The following is a 17,524-nucleotide window of genomic DNA, read 5'->3' as shown; positions in this document are numbered from 1 at the left end:
GGATTTCGGTCCTTAATCAAATCTACAGTAAATTATGCTGCGGTTTTTAAGAAGCTTTCTGCGATGATTAGGCCTACACAAATGGAATTTCAGCAGGGAGAATATACCATCGGTGCCAGTTCCCATGCCAGCCATCATCAGCCCGGTCTGACCATTCATCTGAGTCAAAGTTTAGCTCATTTTGTGTAGTATATGTAGTAATGTGTTTTCAATAGTCACACCTCCTAATGTCATTTGTGCTTGACATTTAAACAAACACTTAAATATCCAACAGCCACACAACGCATCTGATGCCTTACTGAGCAACAAATGTGACATTAATATTGGAGTGCCAACTGCTCATATACATGTGCCAGAGAGAGAATGTGTGATGAGCCAAAAGCTTCAGACAATAGAGCATACTGCCATTAATGATGCCTCGCTCACTATCAGTCTTTTTTCTCCCTCAACCTTCCTCATGTATTACCTCTTTCGTTCTACCTCAAACAAACACACACAACTCACTCCACAAAAGCTCTACCTTTATCTGACATGCACACACTATTTGTGTCCAAAGCTCCTATTTCCTTAGGAGGCATTAGGAGGGGCGGCAAGTAGCCTAGTGGTTAGTGAAGCGATCCAGCAACCGGTTAGAGAGGCAAGCCAGCAAATCCTAGATGCCATTGCCTGTCGTTGTGCCCTTGAGCAAGACACTTAAACCCTGACAACAACAGCTCCCCGGGCTGCCACACCTGTAATTGTTGTTTGTCTTTCAGAGGGGTTGGGTTAAAAGCGGAAGTCAAATTTCAGTTGGACCTTGTGTGCAATTGACCAATAAAGTGACCTTAAACTATGTACATACTCCCATCCACTTTCTCTCACTACCCCTTCCATCTTTCTCCATATTACAACACCATTTCACTCATGCTTTTCCATTCCCTTAAAGTCCTCGTTCACCCCCTCCGTTTTGTCTTTCTCTCTGTATTGATGTGCTGTTGAAGGTCTTGGTGAGGTCTCAGAGAGAGAGATGAAGTGTATGGTGAGAACATTAATGTGTCCAGACCACGCAGTTCATCATCTCAGGACGCCGTCTGGAGGTGGCGGTCAGGGCAAACGCTATCCCAGACTCCCCCAGTATACTCCACACTCAAGGTCACCCATTACAGAAGAAGAGTCGGACCGCAGGATTGAGGAATAAGAGAGCAGTAGTGCGGGGCAAGGGAGCTAGAGTGGAGATTGGAGGAAGGAGTCTCTCTCTCCCACACATCCAAACAAAGGGTGAGTGCGAATTAAGATGTAAGTATATGATGAGTTCCAATCCAAAACAGGATAGCTCCATTTTAAGAAATGTTGGTAAATTGACATGAATTAAAAACACATGATATGAAAGAGATAAAATATTAGCTCTTTCACCTTACCATGACATGGGCTAGTGAAAAAACAGCCACGATTTTGTTTGAAATATATTGCAAGGTCATTTTATTTTAGAGACAAATAATGAGATTTTGTGGCAAAATGCTATATAATCACTCCAAACAACAGAGCTCCAATAGAAAACGTATCCCAATTGGGTTTTAGACAGTTACATGTAATAAAATAGTGATTCATAACAAAATAAATATTAAAATAATGTCACGGTCATCGTAATAGATGGACCAAGGCGCAGCGGGTACTTGAATGCTCATTTTTATTTATCCAAAACAAACACGAAAAAACGACGACAAAACAGTCTTGTAGGCAACACACAGCAATACAAGAAACAATCTCCCACAAACCCCAAAACAAACACACTCCTAAATATAGGACCTTCAATCAGAGGCAACGATAGACAGCTGCCTCCAATTGAAGGCCCCAATCCCCATTACCTAAACATAGAAATACAATACCCTAGCACAGACATAGAACTAACAACATAGAACTAAGCAAAAAACCCCGGACTAAAAAATCAAATACCCCTCTACATGAACACATACTCAAACACACCCTGAACCATATAAAACAAATACCCCCTGCCACGTCCTGACCAAACTATAAGAACAAATAACCCCTTTACTGGTCAGGACGTGACAAATAATCAATTTGTTTCAACTATATTGTGCAAATATCACATAGCCGGTTTAATGTACGCAGAGGGTGAACAGTGTATATACAACGTGTGTTTTCTTTTTGGACATTTAAGCAACTTTTGGAAAGATATGATGTGTTTTACAGGTTTTAATAGGATGAATCAAGGAAAGCTTATTTTGTTTGATTATATACATTTTAGGGAAGGATTTAAGGAATAATAAGGACATTGAAAGCAGTAGCGTAGCCAGAAATTCGTTGATGGGTGGACCTGCAGAAATTTGGGTGGGCCCAAAACATTTAATAATGGGTAAATTCCAGCAATTCAGCACATTTTGCCATGGGGCAAAGAGAAAAATGTGCAGTTTTAAACCTAATCTCAGGCAATTCTATACATTTTTCCATAAGGCTGACAGAAAAATACACTGTTTTAAAACAAATTTCCTGCAATTCTACACATTTTGCCATGGGGCTGAGAGGAAAAGGTGCAGTTTTATAGCTAATCTCATGCTATTCTACACATTTTGCCATGAGACTGAGATACATGTATTAATTTTTAAAGCTAATTAACGCTCAAATATGTGTTGACTGTGATAAAGGCACTGGAATATGAGCTGTCTGAGCAGTGGCATGGTGCATATACCCATAGAAGCACAGTGTCATACAGTGCATTCGGAAAATACCCCTGGACCTTTTCCATATTTTGTTAAGTTACAGCCTTATTCTAAAAATTATTAAATTGTTTTTTCCCCTCATCAATCTACACACAACACCCCATAATGACAAAGCAAAAACAGGTTTTTATACATCTTTGCGATTACAGCCTTGAATCTTCTTGGGTATGATGCTACCAGCTTGGTACAACCCCATTCTTGTCTGCAGATACTCTCAAGCTCTGTCAGGTTGGATGGGGAGCGACGCTGCACAGCTATTTTCAGGACTCTCCAAAGATGTTCAACCGGTTTCAAGTCCGGGTTCTGGCTGGGCCACTCAAGGACATTCAGAGACTTGTCCTGAAGCCACTCCTGGGTTGTCTTGGCTGTGTGCTTAGGGTCATTGTTCTGTTGGAAGGTGAACCTTGGCCCCAGTCTGAGGTCCTGAGCACTCTGGAGCAGGTTTTCTTCAAAGGTCTCTCTGTACTTTGCTCTGTTAATCTTTTCCTCGATCCTGACTAGTCTCCCAGTCCCTGCCACTAAAAAACATCCCCACAGCATGATGCTGCCACCACCATGCTTCATAAACCTCAATGTCCCAACTCTCTAAACACATGGCTCTGGATATAACGTGTTTTGGTATGAATCAAGTATATCTCGTTTAGCAAAAAAACACATTCTATAGTAAATGTTTCAAAAGTATGACAACACCCACAATTCATACACATTATTTCAGATGAAAAAATGCAAATATTCACAATTGTTGTTTATCGCATTTTAGAATCAAACCCTTCATATGAACATCACACAAAGTTCACCAGTGGTCAGCCACCACCCCCACACACTTTCGTCCGACCTTGTAAAACAAGTTTATTTAAAGGACAAGCCTCCCATTAGACCACCAGTGAAACACATGACACCGTTCTGCTACGTTTAGTCCTCTGTGGTCTATGTAGTAGTCATCTGTCTACGGACTTACAGGCTGACAGGGAAAAACACAAACATTTGACAACATGCGTTAAAAAAATTAACCCAGTGAAATAAAACCGAGGTGTCTTACAAGGAGAAGAAAAAATATTACAGTAACTTGGAGGACAGCAGAATCCTGAGTAGAGGAAATAAATCATCTTAACAAGAAAATATTTTCTGTCGAAAAAAGATTACATACTGCGCAATGTGTCACAGAGGACCTGACTATGGGGGAAAAAATACAAGAGTGACTCTTCTGTTCCGTTGTGCTGTCCTGAGGCAGATTTAAATGCAGGAACTAAAACGGCTTTGTTCTCTCAACACAATGGCCAAAACTGTGAGTCTAACCGCATCCCTAAAGACTACTTTCTTGCAAATAAGAGAACACGTTCAATAATTTGCGGTATGACTGCTGGGCGGAAAATGATCTGCTGCACTCAACTGCAGTTTCTTAATACTTCATAACAGTTTCGAATGAGCACCTGTCCTGAGAAAAACCTCTGCAACATGAGCTCAGCACAAAAAAAGGGAAAATATTTCAGCATGGGTGGAAAGAGACATGGCTGAGTGAATACGTATAAAAAAATATTGTAAAAGCAGAAGTATTGTACTGTACCCTCTCAGTTTCACATGGTTCTAATTTTGGCTGGTACTGGTGTACCTGCATACCCACGTGTGCTGTGCTCACCATTGTAAAAAATTGTTACGTAACAACAGTATTGGACCTCTTCTCTAAAACGCAAAGCTCCTTGTTCCTTCTCAACAGGAGCACTGTGTGGCCTTGCAGGATCTAAACACAGGGAGCTGGTCGACCACTCTCTAAACTGACAGAAGCTTTTGTTTCTGTTAAACAGATCCTCCTACTGCTATGGTCCTTGGCAGTGCATGTTGGTGGTTGGATTAATGGCCCTGGAGATGGTGACATCTGCCCATTCACTTAACTGCTTGAGGGGAGACACCAGGAACACAAGAACACGGAACTAACTGCACGTATCCACCAGGACAATGGAAAGGGTTTTGTAAATACTGTCAAGAATCCGTTGTTGTTAGACTCACTTGTCACTGAGACTACAATCCAAAAGAGCCTGCCAAAAAAACAACCTGTTCACAGAGCCTGAGTCAACAATAATACATTCACACTGATGCATATGGGAGAACAAAATAATAGCCTGTCCAAAACACAGATACATACAACTCATAACAAGTACACACAGCAAACACTGACTAAAAGATTCCTCTTTCACATTTACGTTTGAACAAAACTAGCAAAGTCAAGCTGCGAATGCAGTGTACAGAGGGTTTGGCTGCAGAGGCAGGGGGTGTCCACAGTCCAAGCAGCACATTGTTGAACCAGTGCATTGTTGAGCTCCACGAAGGTGGGGATGGGTGCGTTGTAAACTCTCTGTTCTCTGTCCAGATGTTTCTTGTTGTCTGGCTCAGCGCAGAGAAGCAGAGGGGGAGGGGATTACACAACTCTCCCTCAGTACTGAGCAGGAAGTGGGATGCAAAGGACCTCTTTTGCAAAAGAAAGGGGGGGGGGAATTACTGAGGAAAACACCATACGAATGCACCACAAAGGGACTGTGATCAGAATATGACAGACAAGATGAAGCCGACAACCAAAACAGACTTGGCTAAGGGCTACAACTTTGAAATTAAAAGCATAGAAATATCAGGATATTTATAGGTTAAATGAGTTCATATCTATGATTACAAATTCCCACAGCTCAGTAGACATTTAAATAGTTGCATCATACAAGTAATGCACTTTGGCTAAATGTCAGTCAAAGTCAATCTGTGTTGTAAAGTGAAAAGACTGCTTATAGTCATAGGGAAGCTCTGCAGTTTGAGTCAAACTTTCTTGTCCCAAGAGGCCACCATGGTGTCTGTAAATTTAAGTTGTGGAACGGGGCTGGTGTAGTTAAGGTAAATCTTTTTTTCTGCTAATGGAGGGAAAGTACTTGTGGAGGGCCAGATGATCGCTGAACGTCAGACGGAGGGACATGCTCGATTTCATCGGAGAAAGCCACTAAAAGCTTCCTCTCAATCAGCCTCCCTCCACCTCTCTTTTCTCCCTTATGGTTTTTCTGTCTTTGTTTTCCCAGGCAGGGACTTCCAGCATTAATTCTAAATTGTTTAGTTCTCCTCCCTTCACACTCCATCGCTTTCATTACGCTAACGCCAAACTGCTGGCAGATTTATCTTTTTCTTCACCTTTTTAAATGGGAAATGGGATTGCACAAGCTTTACCTGCTGTTACATTGCCCGGGCCCACTCCTGAGAAATTGGTTTTACAGATATCATCAATCAAGGATGGACAGAACAACCTGTCTTTGTAACAGAAAACAAGGCTTTAGTCAATAGGCCTACTCTCTGAAAGAAAGGATTCCTTCCTTTTCTCACTGATCAGTTATGGGTGCACACAGAGCGAGGCTACTTGATGAATGGTGAACAAACAGCAACTAAACCACAACGAAAGTGATATTGCTATCCAATGCAATGGGCAATCATCTCAACAGATTACATCATCCATAACAGAGGATTGGAATGACCCACTGGAGATTTGACCTTTCACAGAACTCAGACTTACTTCATCATCCACACTTTGGTAAATTGACAAAGTCCTGACAAATAACAGCTAAGCTTCACTTATCATTGAAAAGGTGGATTAGCTATATCAAATGAGTTCTCAGCTATCTGAAAACAGTCAAATGAGCTGATCTCTTCACTAACCTTGCACAACTTTATTCAAAGTGTCTCCAGCAGTAGGCTTCCTGTAACCTCCAGTGGATTGGCAGGGCCAGTGTTCGCTCTGCACCCTCCAGAATGATGCTTTGCATTTGCCTGTTCCGACTCCAAACATGAATTTGGGGGATTTGCATAAGTGTCAGAAATATGACGGATACGCATGTGGAATGGACAGAGGAAATCAGAAGCCATTTCCCTAATCAACAATAAAACTGTAGTGAGGGACAAAGGCAGAGCTCCAGAATTCAGTGGAAAAACGGCCTACTCTACAGTCTGGCTCTTTAGTAAGAAATAAAGCCATAGATAAAGACAGTAAGTGTTATTACACAGGTATAAAATATAAGACAGACATTCACTGAATGGAATTTCATGTTTTGATATAATGTACTATAATACTAGGCTAGTAAAATATTGACTCGTTTTGCCACACGCTTGGATCATATTGAAAAAGTAATGGTTTATTTTGAGACCATTTCAAGATGGATAACCACAAAACCATTGGTGGGATGGCGGCACACAAATAGACTAAATATGTGGGAGGGAAAATTCTCCCTTCCTTCTGCTCTAGTGCTGTCCTCAACACGCTGTTCCGCTTTGTTTGGATGATTAACATGAGTCAGCCGTGTAGCAGATCAATACCCAATGGCTTTTTACGGGATTGTGTCTAATGTGGTAACCCTACCTCTGTGCCCATCCTATTGTACAGACAATTATGTGATATGATCAATAGTCAGCCAAGAGATATTTCCGCTTTTGTAGCATGTTATGGTACGGGTGAAAAATCCATGGGCCCTGCAACACGGAGACGCGTCTATAGAGTCTACAGTAAGTCACCACTAGGCAGTGCATCGTGGGAGTGAATCATATACTTCTCCTTGGGCATGGAGATAGAGAAAATATGAAGCAGCTTATCTCTCCCCCAGAGAGGAGGAGGAGGTGTTTAGAATGAGATAGGGTACTTCTGTTCCTCTCCCTGCAGCACTATCCAGATCCTTATCAGACTCCTCCACCATCGAATGATGCAGCCAGAATCAATCTACCGCCACAAACAAACATGGCTCCAGCAGGCAACAATACTGGATCAACAACAGCTCAACACTGAGTGAGTAATATCGGTCAATGTTGACATCAATGAGTGCTGTCAGTCAATCCAAGACACATAAATCTGAAAAAGTGTCATGAAAGAAGAGAGAGCACTTTTAGGCGGGTGTACTCTGAGCCCTCTGTTTGTTCCCGCCACACAGACGGCTCTGTACCCTTCTCTCCCTCTCTCCATCCATCCATCTCTCTCTCTCCCTCTCCCTCTCCGTTGCCCAACAGAGCGTGCTTTAAAAACACAGGCTTCATTCCCCAGCACGTCCATGCTAATCACCCACAACAAGCACCCTGCAGATGGAGCCCTTTAGATACCATATGCTCGCCATAAGCATGTGTATGTCTCCCTCAGCTCTCTCTCGCTCTCTTTCTGGTATAGTGTTTAGTAGGATGTCATGTCACTAGTGATACGGGTCGGATGGTCCTCTGCAGAGTCACAGTGAATCATTTCTCTCCATGTTAAGTTTTGTTGGAGCCTTGGACTTGTTCTGGGTGTTTGTTTTTTTTACTGACAAAACTGAGAAAAGCTCTGCTTTGTGAATGACACGTTCTTATTCCAAGAAGCAGAAACAAAGCATGGAGCCTTTACATGAATCAGCTTTCTCCATGTTGAGGTGGTTGACAATATGGAGAAAAGCTTTATCTTGAGAATGACATGCTCTTTATTCAAGTAACAGAAACACAGTATGGAGGCTTGACATGACATCACCTGCTTTTTCCCTCCCTCCTTGTCACTTTGACAGCCTTGCTCTGTTCCGTGGAGTTCCCCACATTTCCAGTGAGCTCATGTTTTCAGACTTCCACCACAGCAGTCCCTCAGGAATGTGCAGAGACGAATGAAGGAACGGATGAATGTTCCAGCGCCAGCTGCCTCAATGCAGGACTTTAGCATTGTGCACAATAACTCTGACTGAGGACCATAGACGCCTGGTCTAGCCTGTAGCGAATGAACACTTCCATCAGCTGAGTTTTTTGTCCTGACTTGTGCATTGACTGAAAAGAGCAAGTCATAACCTCAGAATAAAGCCTACCCCTATTCCCTCCTTTTCAATCCCATTAACTTTCGCTGGTGGAGTCACAGCTGTGCGACCCAGGAAGTGTTCATAACGAGGTCCATTAGTGGTATTACCTGCATCCGGCTGCCGAGGGGTCATGGGGGCAACAGTGGACCAAGCGCACAGATTAAATTACCCCAGAGGGAAGAAGGAGGGTTAACCACCATCACCCACACCGGAGTGGTCCCAAGGGAAGCAGACATTAGGGCTGCTGGGAGGTTGGAATTATCAATGTGATGTTCCAGTTCACATCCTTACCTTTGATCCCAGCCATCACAACAATTCCAAAGCAGGGATTTCAAAGACTGCAGGGACAAAGCTTTGGAGGTAACATAATTTTGTGTACATTAATGTTTGTATACAGGGAAATCATGAGGAAAGAATAGAATGAGTGATTGACAGCGCTACCTAGAGAAGATATCTAAATATCCTGTATCCACCATGCAGTCTAGTTCAAACAGTGAGGAATGGATCTAATATAAATGACCAGAGACCAGACAAATAATGGTGGATAGCGATGTTTACACCATCCACCACTGCTGTTGTATTTAAACTGAGAGAAATAAGCTCAATTTATGTGAGTGGAAGCGGTAGCTTCAGTGTGTTCTCTAAAGCCCTGCGGAGTATGGACAGACACCCCCGCTGCTCTGAGAGGAAAGCAGAGACACATCCCCAGGGCTATGCCAGTGGTAATGTAGTCTAAACAGGTACAACACACATACACACACATTCGCCTGAGTCATCCCAAAGGCATTCAAAGCTGCCTCACTACCAGTTAAAAAAAGGAAAAAGAAAACATTGGCACAACAATACACAGAAGGCTTCAGAAAGCTCTCTCTTCAGACAGAGCCTACAGCGAGGTATTCAGGATACACAAAGCTTTGCCATGATCTCAGCTCCACCACCAAACACACAATGCTCATAAGGTATTTTACATGGCAACCTGGAGTGTGTGTTTAAACGATATTAGAATAGGTCCTACTGTAGCTTAAAACAACAAGTATTCTAAAAGGGCAGCCTCATCTGTTGAGATTCAAACCAAGGTCAGTGAAACACAAGAATTGATATTCCTTGACTGAAAGTGGTATGAATCAATAGAGCACAAAGGGGGCAGAAGTGTATGCATTGAATGGGTAAATCACAAATACAGAATTCATTACCACTGGACAATGGTAAATAAAGAGAGTGTTACGTGTGTGTTACAAGAAAAGCCTGATAATGAGAGTAGTATGGCTGTGGGTTTAGCAAACAGTATAAACAGACAATGACAAACTGGTATCATTATTCAGTTGGTACCACTGGTACCAATGTTCATCTTCCACAAGTGTCACAGACTTCCATAGGACGAAATAAGAGGCTCAGACACTACCACCCCTGTCATCACTTTGCCTCTACATTTTCATCACCATAACAGAAAATAGGTTCATCTATTTATTTTGATGATTTATAACAGTCATGTTCAGAGAGAGACTCAGGTACTACTTGGAGCGGTTGAGTAATCAATCTTTCGTCAGGAGCCAAAAATGTAATGGCCTCCCTTCACCTCCCCTTCATTTGGCAGTGAGGCAGTGAATTAGTGTGTCCTTTACATTAGAGCACACAGCACACACACACTGACCTTTTCCATGTCATAAATCACAACCCCCTGTTCTGATGCCAGGATTTTGTTTAACCTAATTTGTCACAGAGGAGCCCCCCTCCCACCCACTCTCACTGCAGCCTCACACTTGGGCTGTGGCATGGGATTGGTGGGAGGATCAAAGTGTGTCATGCAGCCCTTGTAATCATGAAACCCACTAGCTATAGAAACACATGGTTGACTAGGCTACCACACACACACACACACACACAGTCAAAGAGGTCACACACAGTGTGCCAAACATGTCAATAAGAGTGTCATTTCCATCCATCATAAACCGTTTTTATGGCACTTTTGAGGTGTCTTGACACCACAATGAGGTAAGAAATGTGCCGCAAGCAACAATAAACGTTGTAAACAAGCCAAAGGTGTGAGAATGGCAAACACTTTTCAAACAAAATGGAGTTGGATGGGAAGAAAGCCATTCAACCCCACCTCCATCAGTGAATGAATATCAACAGATATGAACCCATCATCCATTTACTGTGGGCATTTTACTGACCTCTCACCATAACCGAATGGCAGTTGTTCAGTAGTCTTTTTTTAGGACAGGCATCAAGATGAATCACAGTGAAAATAGATCTATGCCACAACCCAGTTTCTGTCCGCTGAGCCATTTATGTAAACCTCAGAAGACCGTGGTTAAGCACTCCCTCATTTTGGAATGGGGGACCAGGATGAACTGTGATGACAATATGGGGTGACACCAGCTCTGAGGATGTGAGGCACACCACACACAGACACATTATCACATGGAAGTGAGGGGGGCCCATGTTATGAAAAAGTTGCTTAATATGCTGAGGTTAGTACTCAACTTAGCAGCAAGCCACATTCCAAAACTGACTTGAGCTTTCTGCCCACTCAACTGTGTTGACACAAAGCCATATGCCCTAACCACTGGGCAAAAACTGGTTGAAACAACGTGGTTTCCATGTCATTTCAACCAAACAATTGAATTCAACATGGTTGACAACAACCAAAATGTAAATCAAAACTAGACACTGAACTGAGGTCTGTGCCCAGTGGGTAGTTTTCCCTCAACTTCAAACCAACCAACAGTCTTCTGCCTCAACACTCTCCAACCAGTCTCTTCCACTGTGCACCTGAGTCCCAGAATAAAGGAAAACCTCTCAAATAGTTTGGTTTGTATTACCACTGGCCTATGGAGACCATGTGCTATCCAAGCCTTAGTAAATGTTCCACTGAACTATAAAAAGCTGCTGCTGCACTGCAGAGACACACCTTTCACTCGCATGGCAATAATTCAATGTTTCTTATTGTAGCTTAAGTTAGAATGATTTAAGTCAATCAAACATCATGCAATGCGATAGTATGGCCCCTGTGGGTTGTGGAGGACATCTGGAACTATCAGTAGTGCTCAACAGCGACACCCATTGGGTGCAAGAAAGTACACATCTGGGCAAAACTGTACAACACTTCTTCCTGTACAGTTATGCTGTGGACTGTGGAACTGTTGCATGATTATTGAATGTGAACACTGAGCAAATTGCACTCTGAAGAACTATTTATGCATGCAAAGACTGTTTCAAAACCAGTTGCATGGAAGGCAGGTTAACCATTTACCAATAATGACAGTGATATGACCGTAACATGGGCCTTAGTGTTGTGCATATAGCTAATTGATCCCTCAGGCACTGACCTATGCAGTTGTATAATGCTATGCTACACGTTTTCATGAGGCTAAGAGAAATATTGCAGTTTTAAAGCTAATTTCCTGCTATTCTACACTTTTTTGCCACAGAGCAGATTTGTTTTTACTGTTTTGTAGCTCATCTTATGCTTTTGTTCACATTTTGTCATGAGGCTGAATGAAAACGTTGCCGTTTTAAAGCTAATTTCCTGCTGTTCTACACATTTTGCCCTGAGGCTGAGAGAAAATGTTGCCTTTTCAAAGCTAATTTGCTTCCATTCTACACACTTTGCTATCATATGCTATCTGAGGGGGGGCAACCTCCAAGGAGGCCCTGGGGCACGTGCCCTGCGTGCCCGTTCGGTAAACAGGCGCGGCACTGCCTGGTAGACAGGTCTTCTCTATACAGTAATTCAGACAGGTACCATAGGCGCGACCTTGACATACCTGGGACATCTGGGGTCTGAAGTTGATCTCCTTTAGGTCCACAGACCCCGGTGACAGGTTGTGCAACATCTGGCACAAGAGCACTCCGTCTCGTAGCGCCTGTGCCAAGTCGAACACGGCTGCAGAAGGCCACACGACCCGGTGGTTTGGGGGCAAAACCTTGCAGTCTATCAACCACCGCCCGCATTGCCTCCACTCCTCCATGTCAGCTTGGGGGGAGAGTTCCACAACCAAATTCAGCTGCTTCCCTGCTTCCTGCGCGCAATGGAAGCAATACTTCCACCAGTGTTGAAATCCAAATCTTAATGAAAATGTTATTAGTTGTATTATTTCTCCACGTAATAGTGAAACTGATAACTTTATAAATACGGTAAAATAATGTTCCACTTTAGTTTTCCGATTAAGTTTCTATTATTTGCTCCAGCTCACAATATGTCCAGCTCTGTTCAAATAGACTATATGTTCAGTGCAGAATAGTCAGAATATGTCCAGCTCAGTCTTTTGGATAAGTGACGTGAGTTTCTGACCAAAAACATGTAGAAATTGATGAAAAAAATGGAATAAAGTTGATGTAATGCGTAAATTCCCTTCTAAACAGACAGACCAATGTGCACTACCGGGAACACACATTTCCTTTTCTTCATTCTCAAAGTTGGTTTTGCATATCCAAACGGTGTTGGACAGTATAATAATAATATATGCCCCAATCTCTTCTTTGCTTGTGTATTAAAGCCTACCAAATTTCACTTTTGAACCTATTGTGCAAGCATGCTGTCCAAAACCGATGTCTCCGGAAAAAAATACTTTGAACAGCAAAGGGAATCTTTTCAGTTCTGACACTGCTTACAGCGCGACATTCCGTTGTTTTGCGTAGCAACCCAGAGTTTCTAGTTGTTCAGAGCTTCTCTATACTATGTCCTATGCTGCTCTGATATGTAACAATTACATATCAATGTAAAACACGATGGTAAATCAAATGTCCCTTCTTACGACGCCCCACTCAACACTCAGCCAATCCACAATGCACTCGAAAACAGATTTCACAAACTCCAACAGAAACATGTATAGGGAAAAAATCACGTCGTTCTCGTCATTCTCAGAATCCCAAACACCCACTATAATGGAAAGAAACGTTTAGAAATGATCCAATAAATCGTTTCTATGTTGTTTCTTGCTTCGTCCTTGTCTTCTCCCTCCTCTTTTTCGTACGGATTGTGATGTTTTGCCAGCCTGGTCTCACAGACGACAAGTAACATAGTAAACGTACATCTGGGACACTCAAATTAGTGTGATATGTTACATTTGTAGGGTGGTTGGTCGGGTGGATGGGTGGGCATATACTGCAAACATCTGGCAACCCAACCTGGTCTCAAAGCATTTTGAATTATTCTGTATGTAAATTCGAGACACAGCAAGATGTGTTACAAATTACAATTGTATGATATGTTACAAATTTGCTAAACATACAATATGTTACAAATTTGCTAAATGTATGATATGTTACAAGTTCCAATTTGTTGTTAGCTAGGTGGCAAGGGGTCAGGGTTAAGTTTAGGGTTAAGGTTAGGAGTTAGGTTAAGGGGTTAATGTAAGGATTAGGGGCAGTAGCGGTTTGTGGGTAAAATCACTGGGGATGCCAAGCCAGAAAAAAATAAAAACATATGCGTTGTGATAAATGTGTTGTTTGCTCTCTAACCTGTTAGTCCATATACCTTGCGACCATGATATAGGCCGAAGGCCGAGACAATAAGAAGACACAGTGGCAGAATACATTTAACCACACCTTTGTTTCATCACAAAAGCGGAGAGCAACATGTGTCCGGTGAAGGCCACAAAGCATATTGCATGTAACAAACAGTTACATGACCTACAGCATGTTCAAGAAAGTTAATGTTTCCAACATTTTCAGACTGCTAAACAACTATTGATCTAGAACCACAGAGATTTACTGCAAGTCGCAAAGTTAAACAGGAGCTGCCTCCACTATTCCAGTACCACTAGTCCAGCACCATTTCAACATCATCAAATCACCTATGCTTAGTCTAAACAGTGACGACTAAAAGATACCAAAAACAATTTAGTCCAATCAACGTAAGCTGAATATGATGTGGCTGTCAATGGTTCTGATTTGTATATGTGTGTGTGTGCGTATTTGTGAAAGTAGAAAAGACACATTGACTCAACCTACTTGTGCTCCCGAGTGGCGCAAGTAGGTTGAGGCAACGCCTCTAAGGCACTGCATCTCAGTGCTAGAGGCGTTGCTACAGATCTTGGTTTGATTCCAGGCTGTATCACAACTGGCTGTGATCGGGAGTCCCATTGGGCGGTGCACAATTGGTCCAGCATCATTAGGGTTTGGCCGGAGTAGGCCGTAATTACAAAAAATAATTTGTTTTTAACTGACTTGCCTGGTTAAATAAATACAACTTGTAGAGAAACGCCAATGCCATCCTCCTCTCTTTCATGTTGACGAAAATGTCCATGACTTTCATACAGTACACACTTCTATTTTTTGTTGTCCTAGGCTACCTGGCTAAAATGTTGAATACAAACAGTCCAGTTATGCCCTCAGTGAGGCAATCAAACAGGCAAAACATCAGTACAGAGGCAAAGTGGGGTCACAATTCAATGGCTCAGACACAAGTAGTATGTGGCAGGGACTCCAGACTATCACAGATTACAAAGGGAAAACCAGCCACGTCTTGCAACACCGACGTCTTGCTCCCGGACAAGATAAACACCTTCTTTGCCCGATTTGATGATAACACAGTGCCACCGATGCGGGCCGCTCCTGAAGAGCTCTCGTTCTCAGTGGCCGACGTGAGCAAGACATTTAAGCGTGATAACCCTCACAAGGCTGCCGGTCCAGATGGCATCCCTAGCCGTGTCCTCAGAGCATACGCAGACCAGCTGGCTGGAGTGTTCAAGGACATATTCAATCTCTCCTTATCCCAGTCTGCTGTCCCCACTTGCTGCAAGATGTCCACCATTGTAAATGTAATTGTTCCTGTACCAAAGAAAGCCAAGGTATCTGAACTAAATGACTATCGCCCCGTAGCACTCACTTCTGTCATCATGAAGTGCTTTGAGAGGCTAGTTAAGGATCATATCACCTCCACCTTACCCGACACCCCAGACGCACTGCAATTTGTATACCACCCCAATAGATCAATGGATGATGGAATAGCCATTGCACTGCCACGCAGCCCTATACCATCTGGACAAAAGGAATACCTATGTAAGAATGCTTTTCATTGACTAAAACTCAGCCTTCAACACCATAGTACCCTCCAAGCTCATCACTAAGCTTGTGGCCCTGGAACTGAACCCCACTCTGTGCAACAGGGTCCAGGACTTCCTGATGGCCAGCCCACAGGTGGTGAAGGTAGGCAACAACATCTCTACTACATTGATCCTCAACACAGGGGTCCCACAAGGGTAGGTGCTCAGCCCCCTCCTCTACTCCCTGTTCACCCATGAATGCGTGGCCACGCATGCCTCCAACTCAATCATCAAGTTTGCAGACGACGCAATAGTTGCAGGCATGATTACCAACAACGATGAGACAGCCGACAGGGAGGAGGTCAGGGCCCTGGCGGAGTAGTGCTAGGAAAATAACCTCTCCCTCAACATCAACAAAACGAAGGAGCTGATAATGGACTTCAGGAGACAGTAGAGGGAGCATCCCCATCACCGGGGCCGCAGTGGAGAAGGTGAAAAGCTTCAAGTTCCTTGGCGTACACAACACTGACAATTTGAGATGGTCCACCAACACAGACAGTGCCTTCTTTTGCCTAGGCCCCTAAGACCCTCACCGCCTAGCATTGGCAACTGCACCGTCTGCAACCGCAGGGCTCTCCAAAGGGTGGTGCGGTCTTCCCAACACATCAGCGGGGGCGCACTGCCTGTTCTCCAGGACATCTACAGCACCCGCTGTCACAGGAAGGCCAAGAAGATCATCAAGGACCCTAGCCACCCGAGCCACTGCCTGTTCACCCGCTATCATCCAGAAGGCAAGGTCAGTACAAGTGTATGAAGGCTGTGTGACTGAAAAACAGCTTCTATCTCAAGGCCATCAGACTGTTAAATAGCCATCACTAGCCAGCCTCCACCCTGCACGCTGCCCTGAACTTAGTCACTGTCACTAGCCGGCTATCACCCGGTTACTGAACCCTGCACCTTAATGGCTTCTGCCCAATGTTGATAGATATTGAACACTGGTCACTTTAATAATGTTTACATACTGTTTTACTCATTTAATATGTACAGTGTATTCAGAAAGTATTCAGACCCCTTCACTTTTTCCCCATTTTGTTACGTTACAGCCTTAATCAATAATTTCCTTATCAGTCTACACACAATACCCCATAATGACAAAGCAAAAACAGGTTTTTAGAAATGTTAGCAAATGAATTAAAAATAGGAAACAGAAATAGCTTATTTACATAAGAATTCAGACCATTTGCTATGACACTCGAAACGGAGCTCAGGTGCATCCTGTTTCCATTGATCATCCTTGAGATGTTTCTTCAACTTGATTGAAGTCCACCTGTGGTATATTCTATTGATTGGACATGATTTGGAAAGGCACACAGCTCTCTATATAAAGTCCCACAGTTGACAGTGCATGTCAGAGCAAAAACCAAGCTATGAGGTCGAAGGAATTGTCCGTAGAGCTACAAGACAGGATTGTGACGAGGCACAGATCTGGGGAAGGGTATCAAAACATTTCTGCAGCATTGAAGGTCCCCAAGAACACAGTGGCCTCCAGCATTCTTAAATGGAAGAAGTTTGGAACCACCAAGACTCTTCCTAGAGCTGTACGCCCAGCCCAACTGAGCAATCGGGGGAGAAGGGCCTTGATCAGGGAGGTGAACAAGAACCCGATGGTCACTCTGTCAGAGCTCTGGAGTTCCTCTGTGGAGATGGGAGAACCTTCCAGAAGGACACCCATCTCTGCAGCACTCCACCAATCAGGCCTTTATGGTAGGTTGAGTGGCCAACGGAAGCCACTGCTCAGTAAAAGGCACACGACAGCCTGCTTGCCAAAAGGCACCTAAAGGACCCTCAGACCATGAGAAACGAGAATGTCTGGTCTGATGAAACCAAGATTGAACTCTTTGGCCTGAATGCCAAATCAAATCGAATTTTATTTGTCACATGCGCTGAATACAAAAGCTGTAGACCTTACTGTGAAATGCTTACTTACAAGCCCTTAACCAAC

General features: G+C 43.3%; 1 protein-coding gene across 3 annotated transcripts in view; it reads right to left on the bottom strand.

Annotated features, from left to right (window-relative positions):
* LOC115204148 (guanine nucleotide exchange factor VAV2) overlaps positions 1 to 13,579 on the bottom strand; it is a gene marked incomplete in the record, with an annotated part of 246,388 nt that extends 232,809 nt beyond the window's left edge. For all 3 annotated transcript variants that reach the window (XM_029769504.1, XM_029769505.1, XM_029769506.1), the window contains 1 exon segment: positions 12,301 to 13,579. In XM_029769504.1, coding sequence (XP_029625364.1) covers positions 12,301 to 12,504 — 204 coding nt within the window.
* Positions 13,580 to 17,524: the final 3,945 nt, after the last annotated feature.

This window comes from Salmo trutta, chromosome 12 (genome assembly GCF_901001165.1).
Source record: "Salmo trutta chromosome 12, fSalTru1.1, whole genome shotgun sequence".
Classification (NCBI taxonomy): domain Eukaryota; kingdom Metazoa; phylum Chordata; class Actinopteri; order Salmoniformes; family Salmonidae; genus Salmo; species Salmo trutta.
The sequence above is the reverse complement of the archived record's forward strand: the minus strand, read 5'-3'. Positions and strand labels throughout refer to the sequence as shown.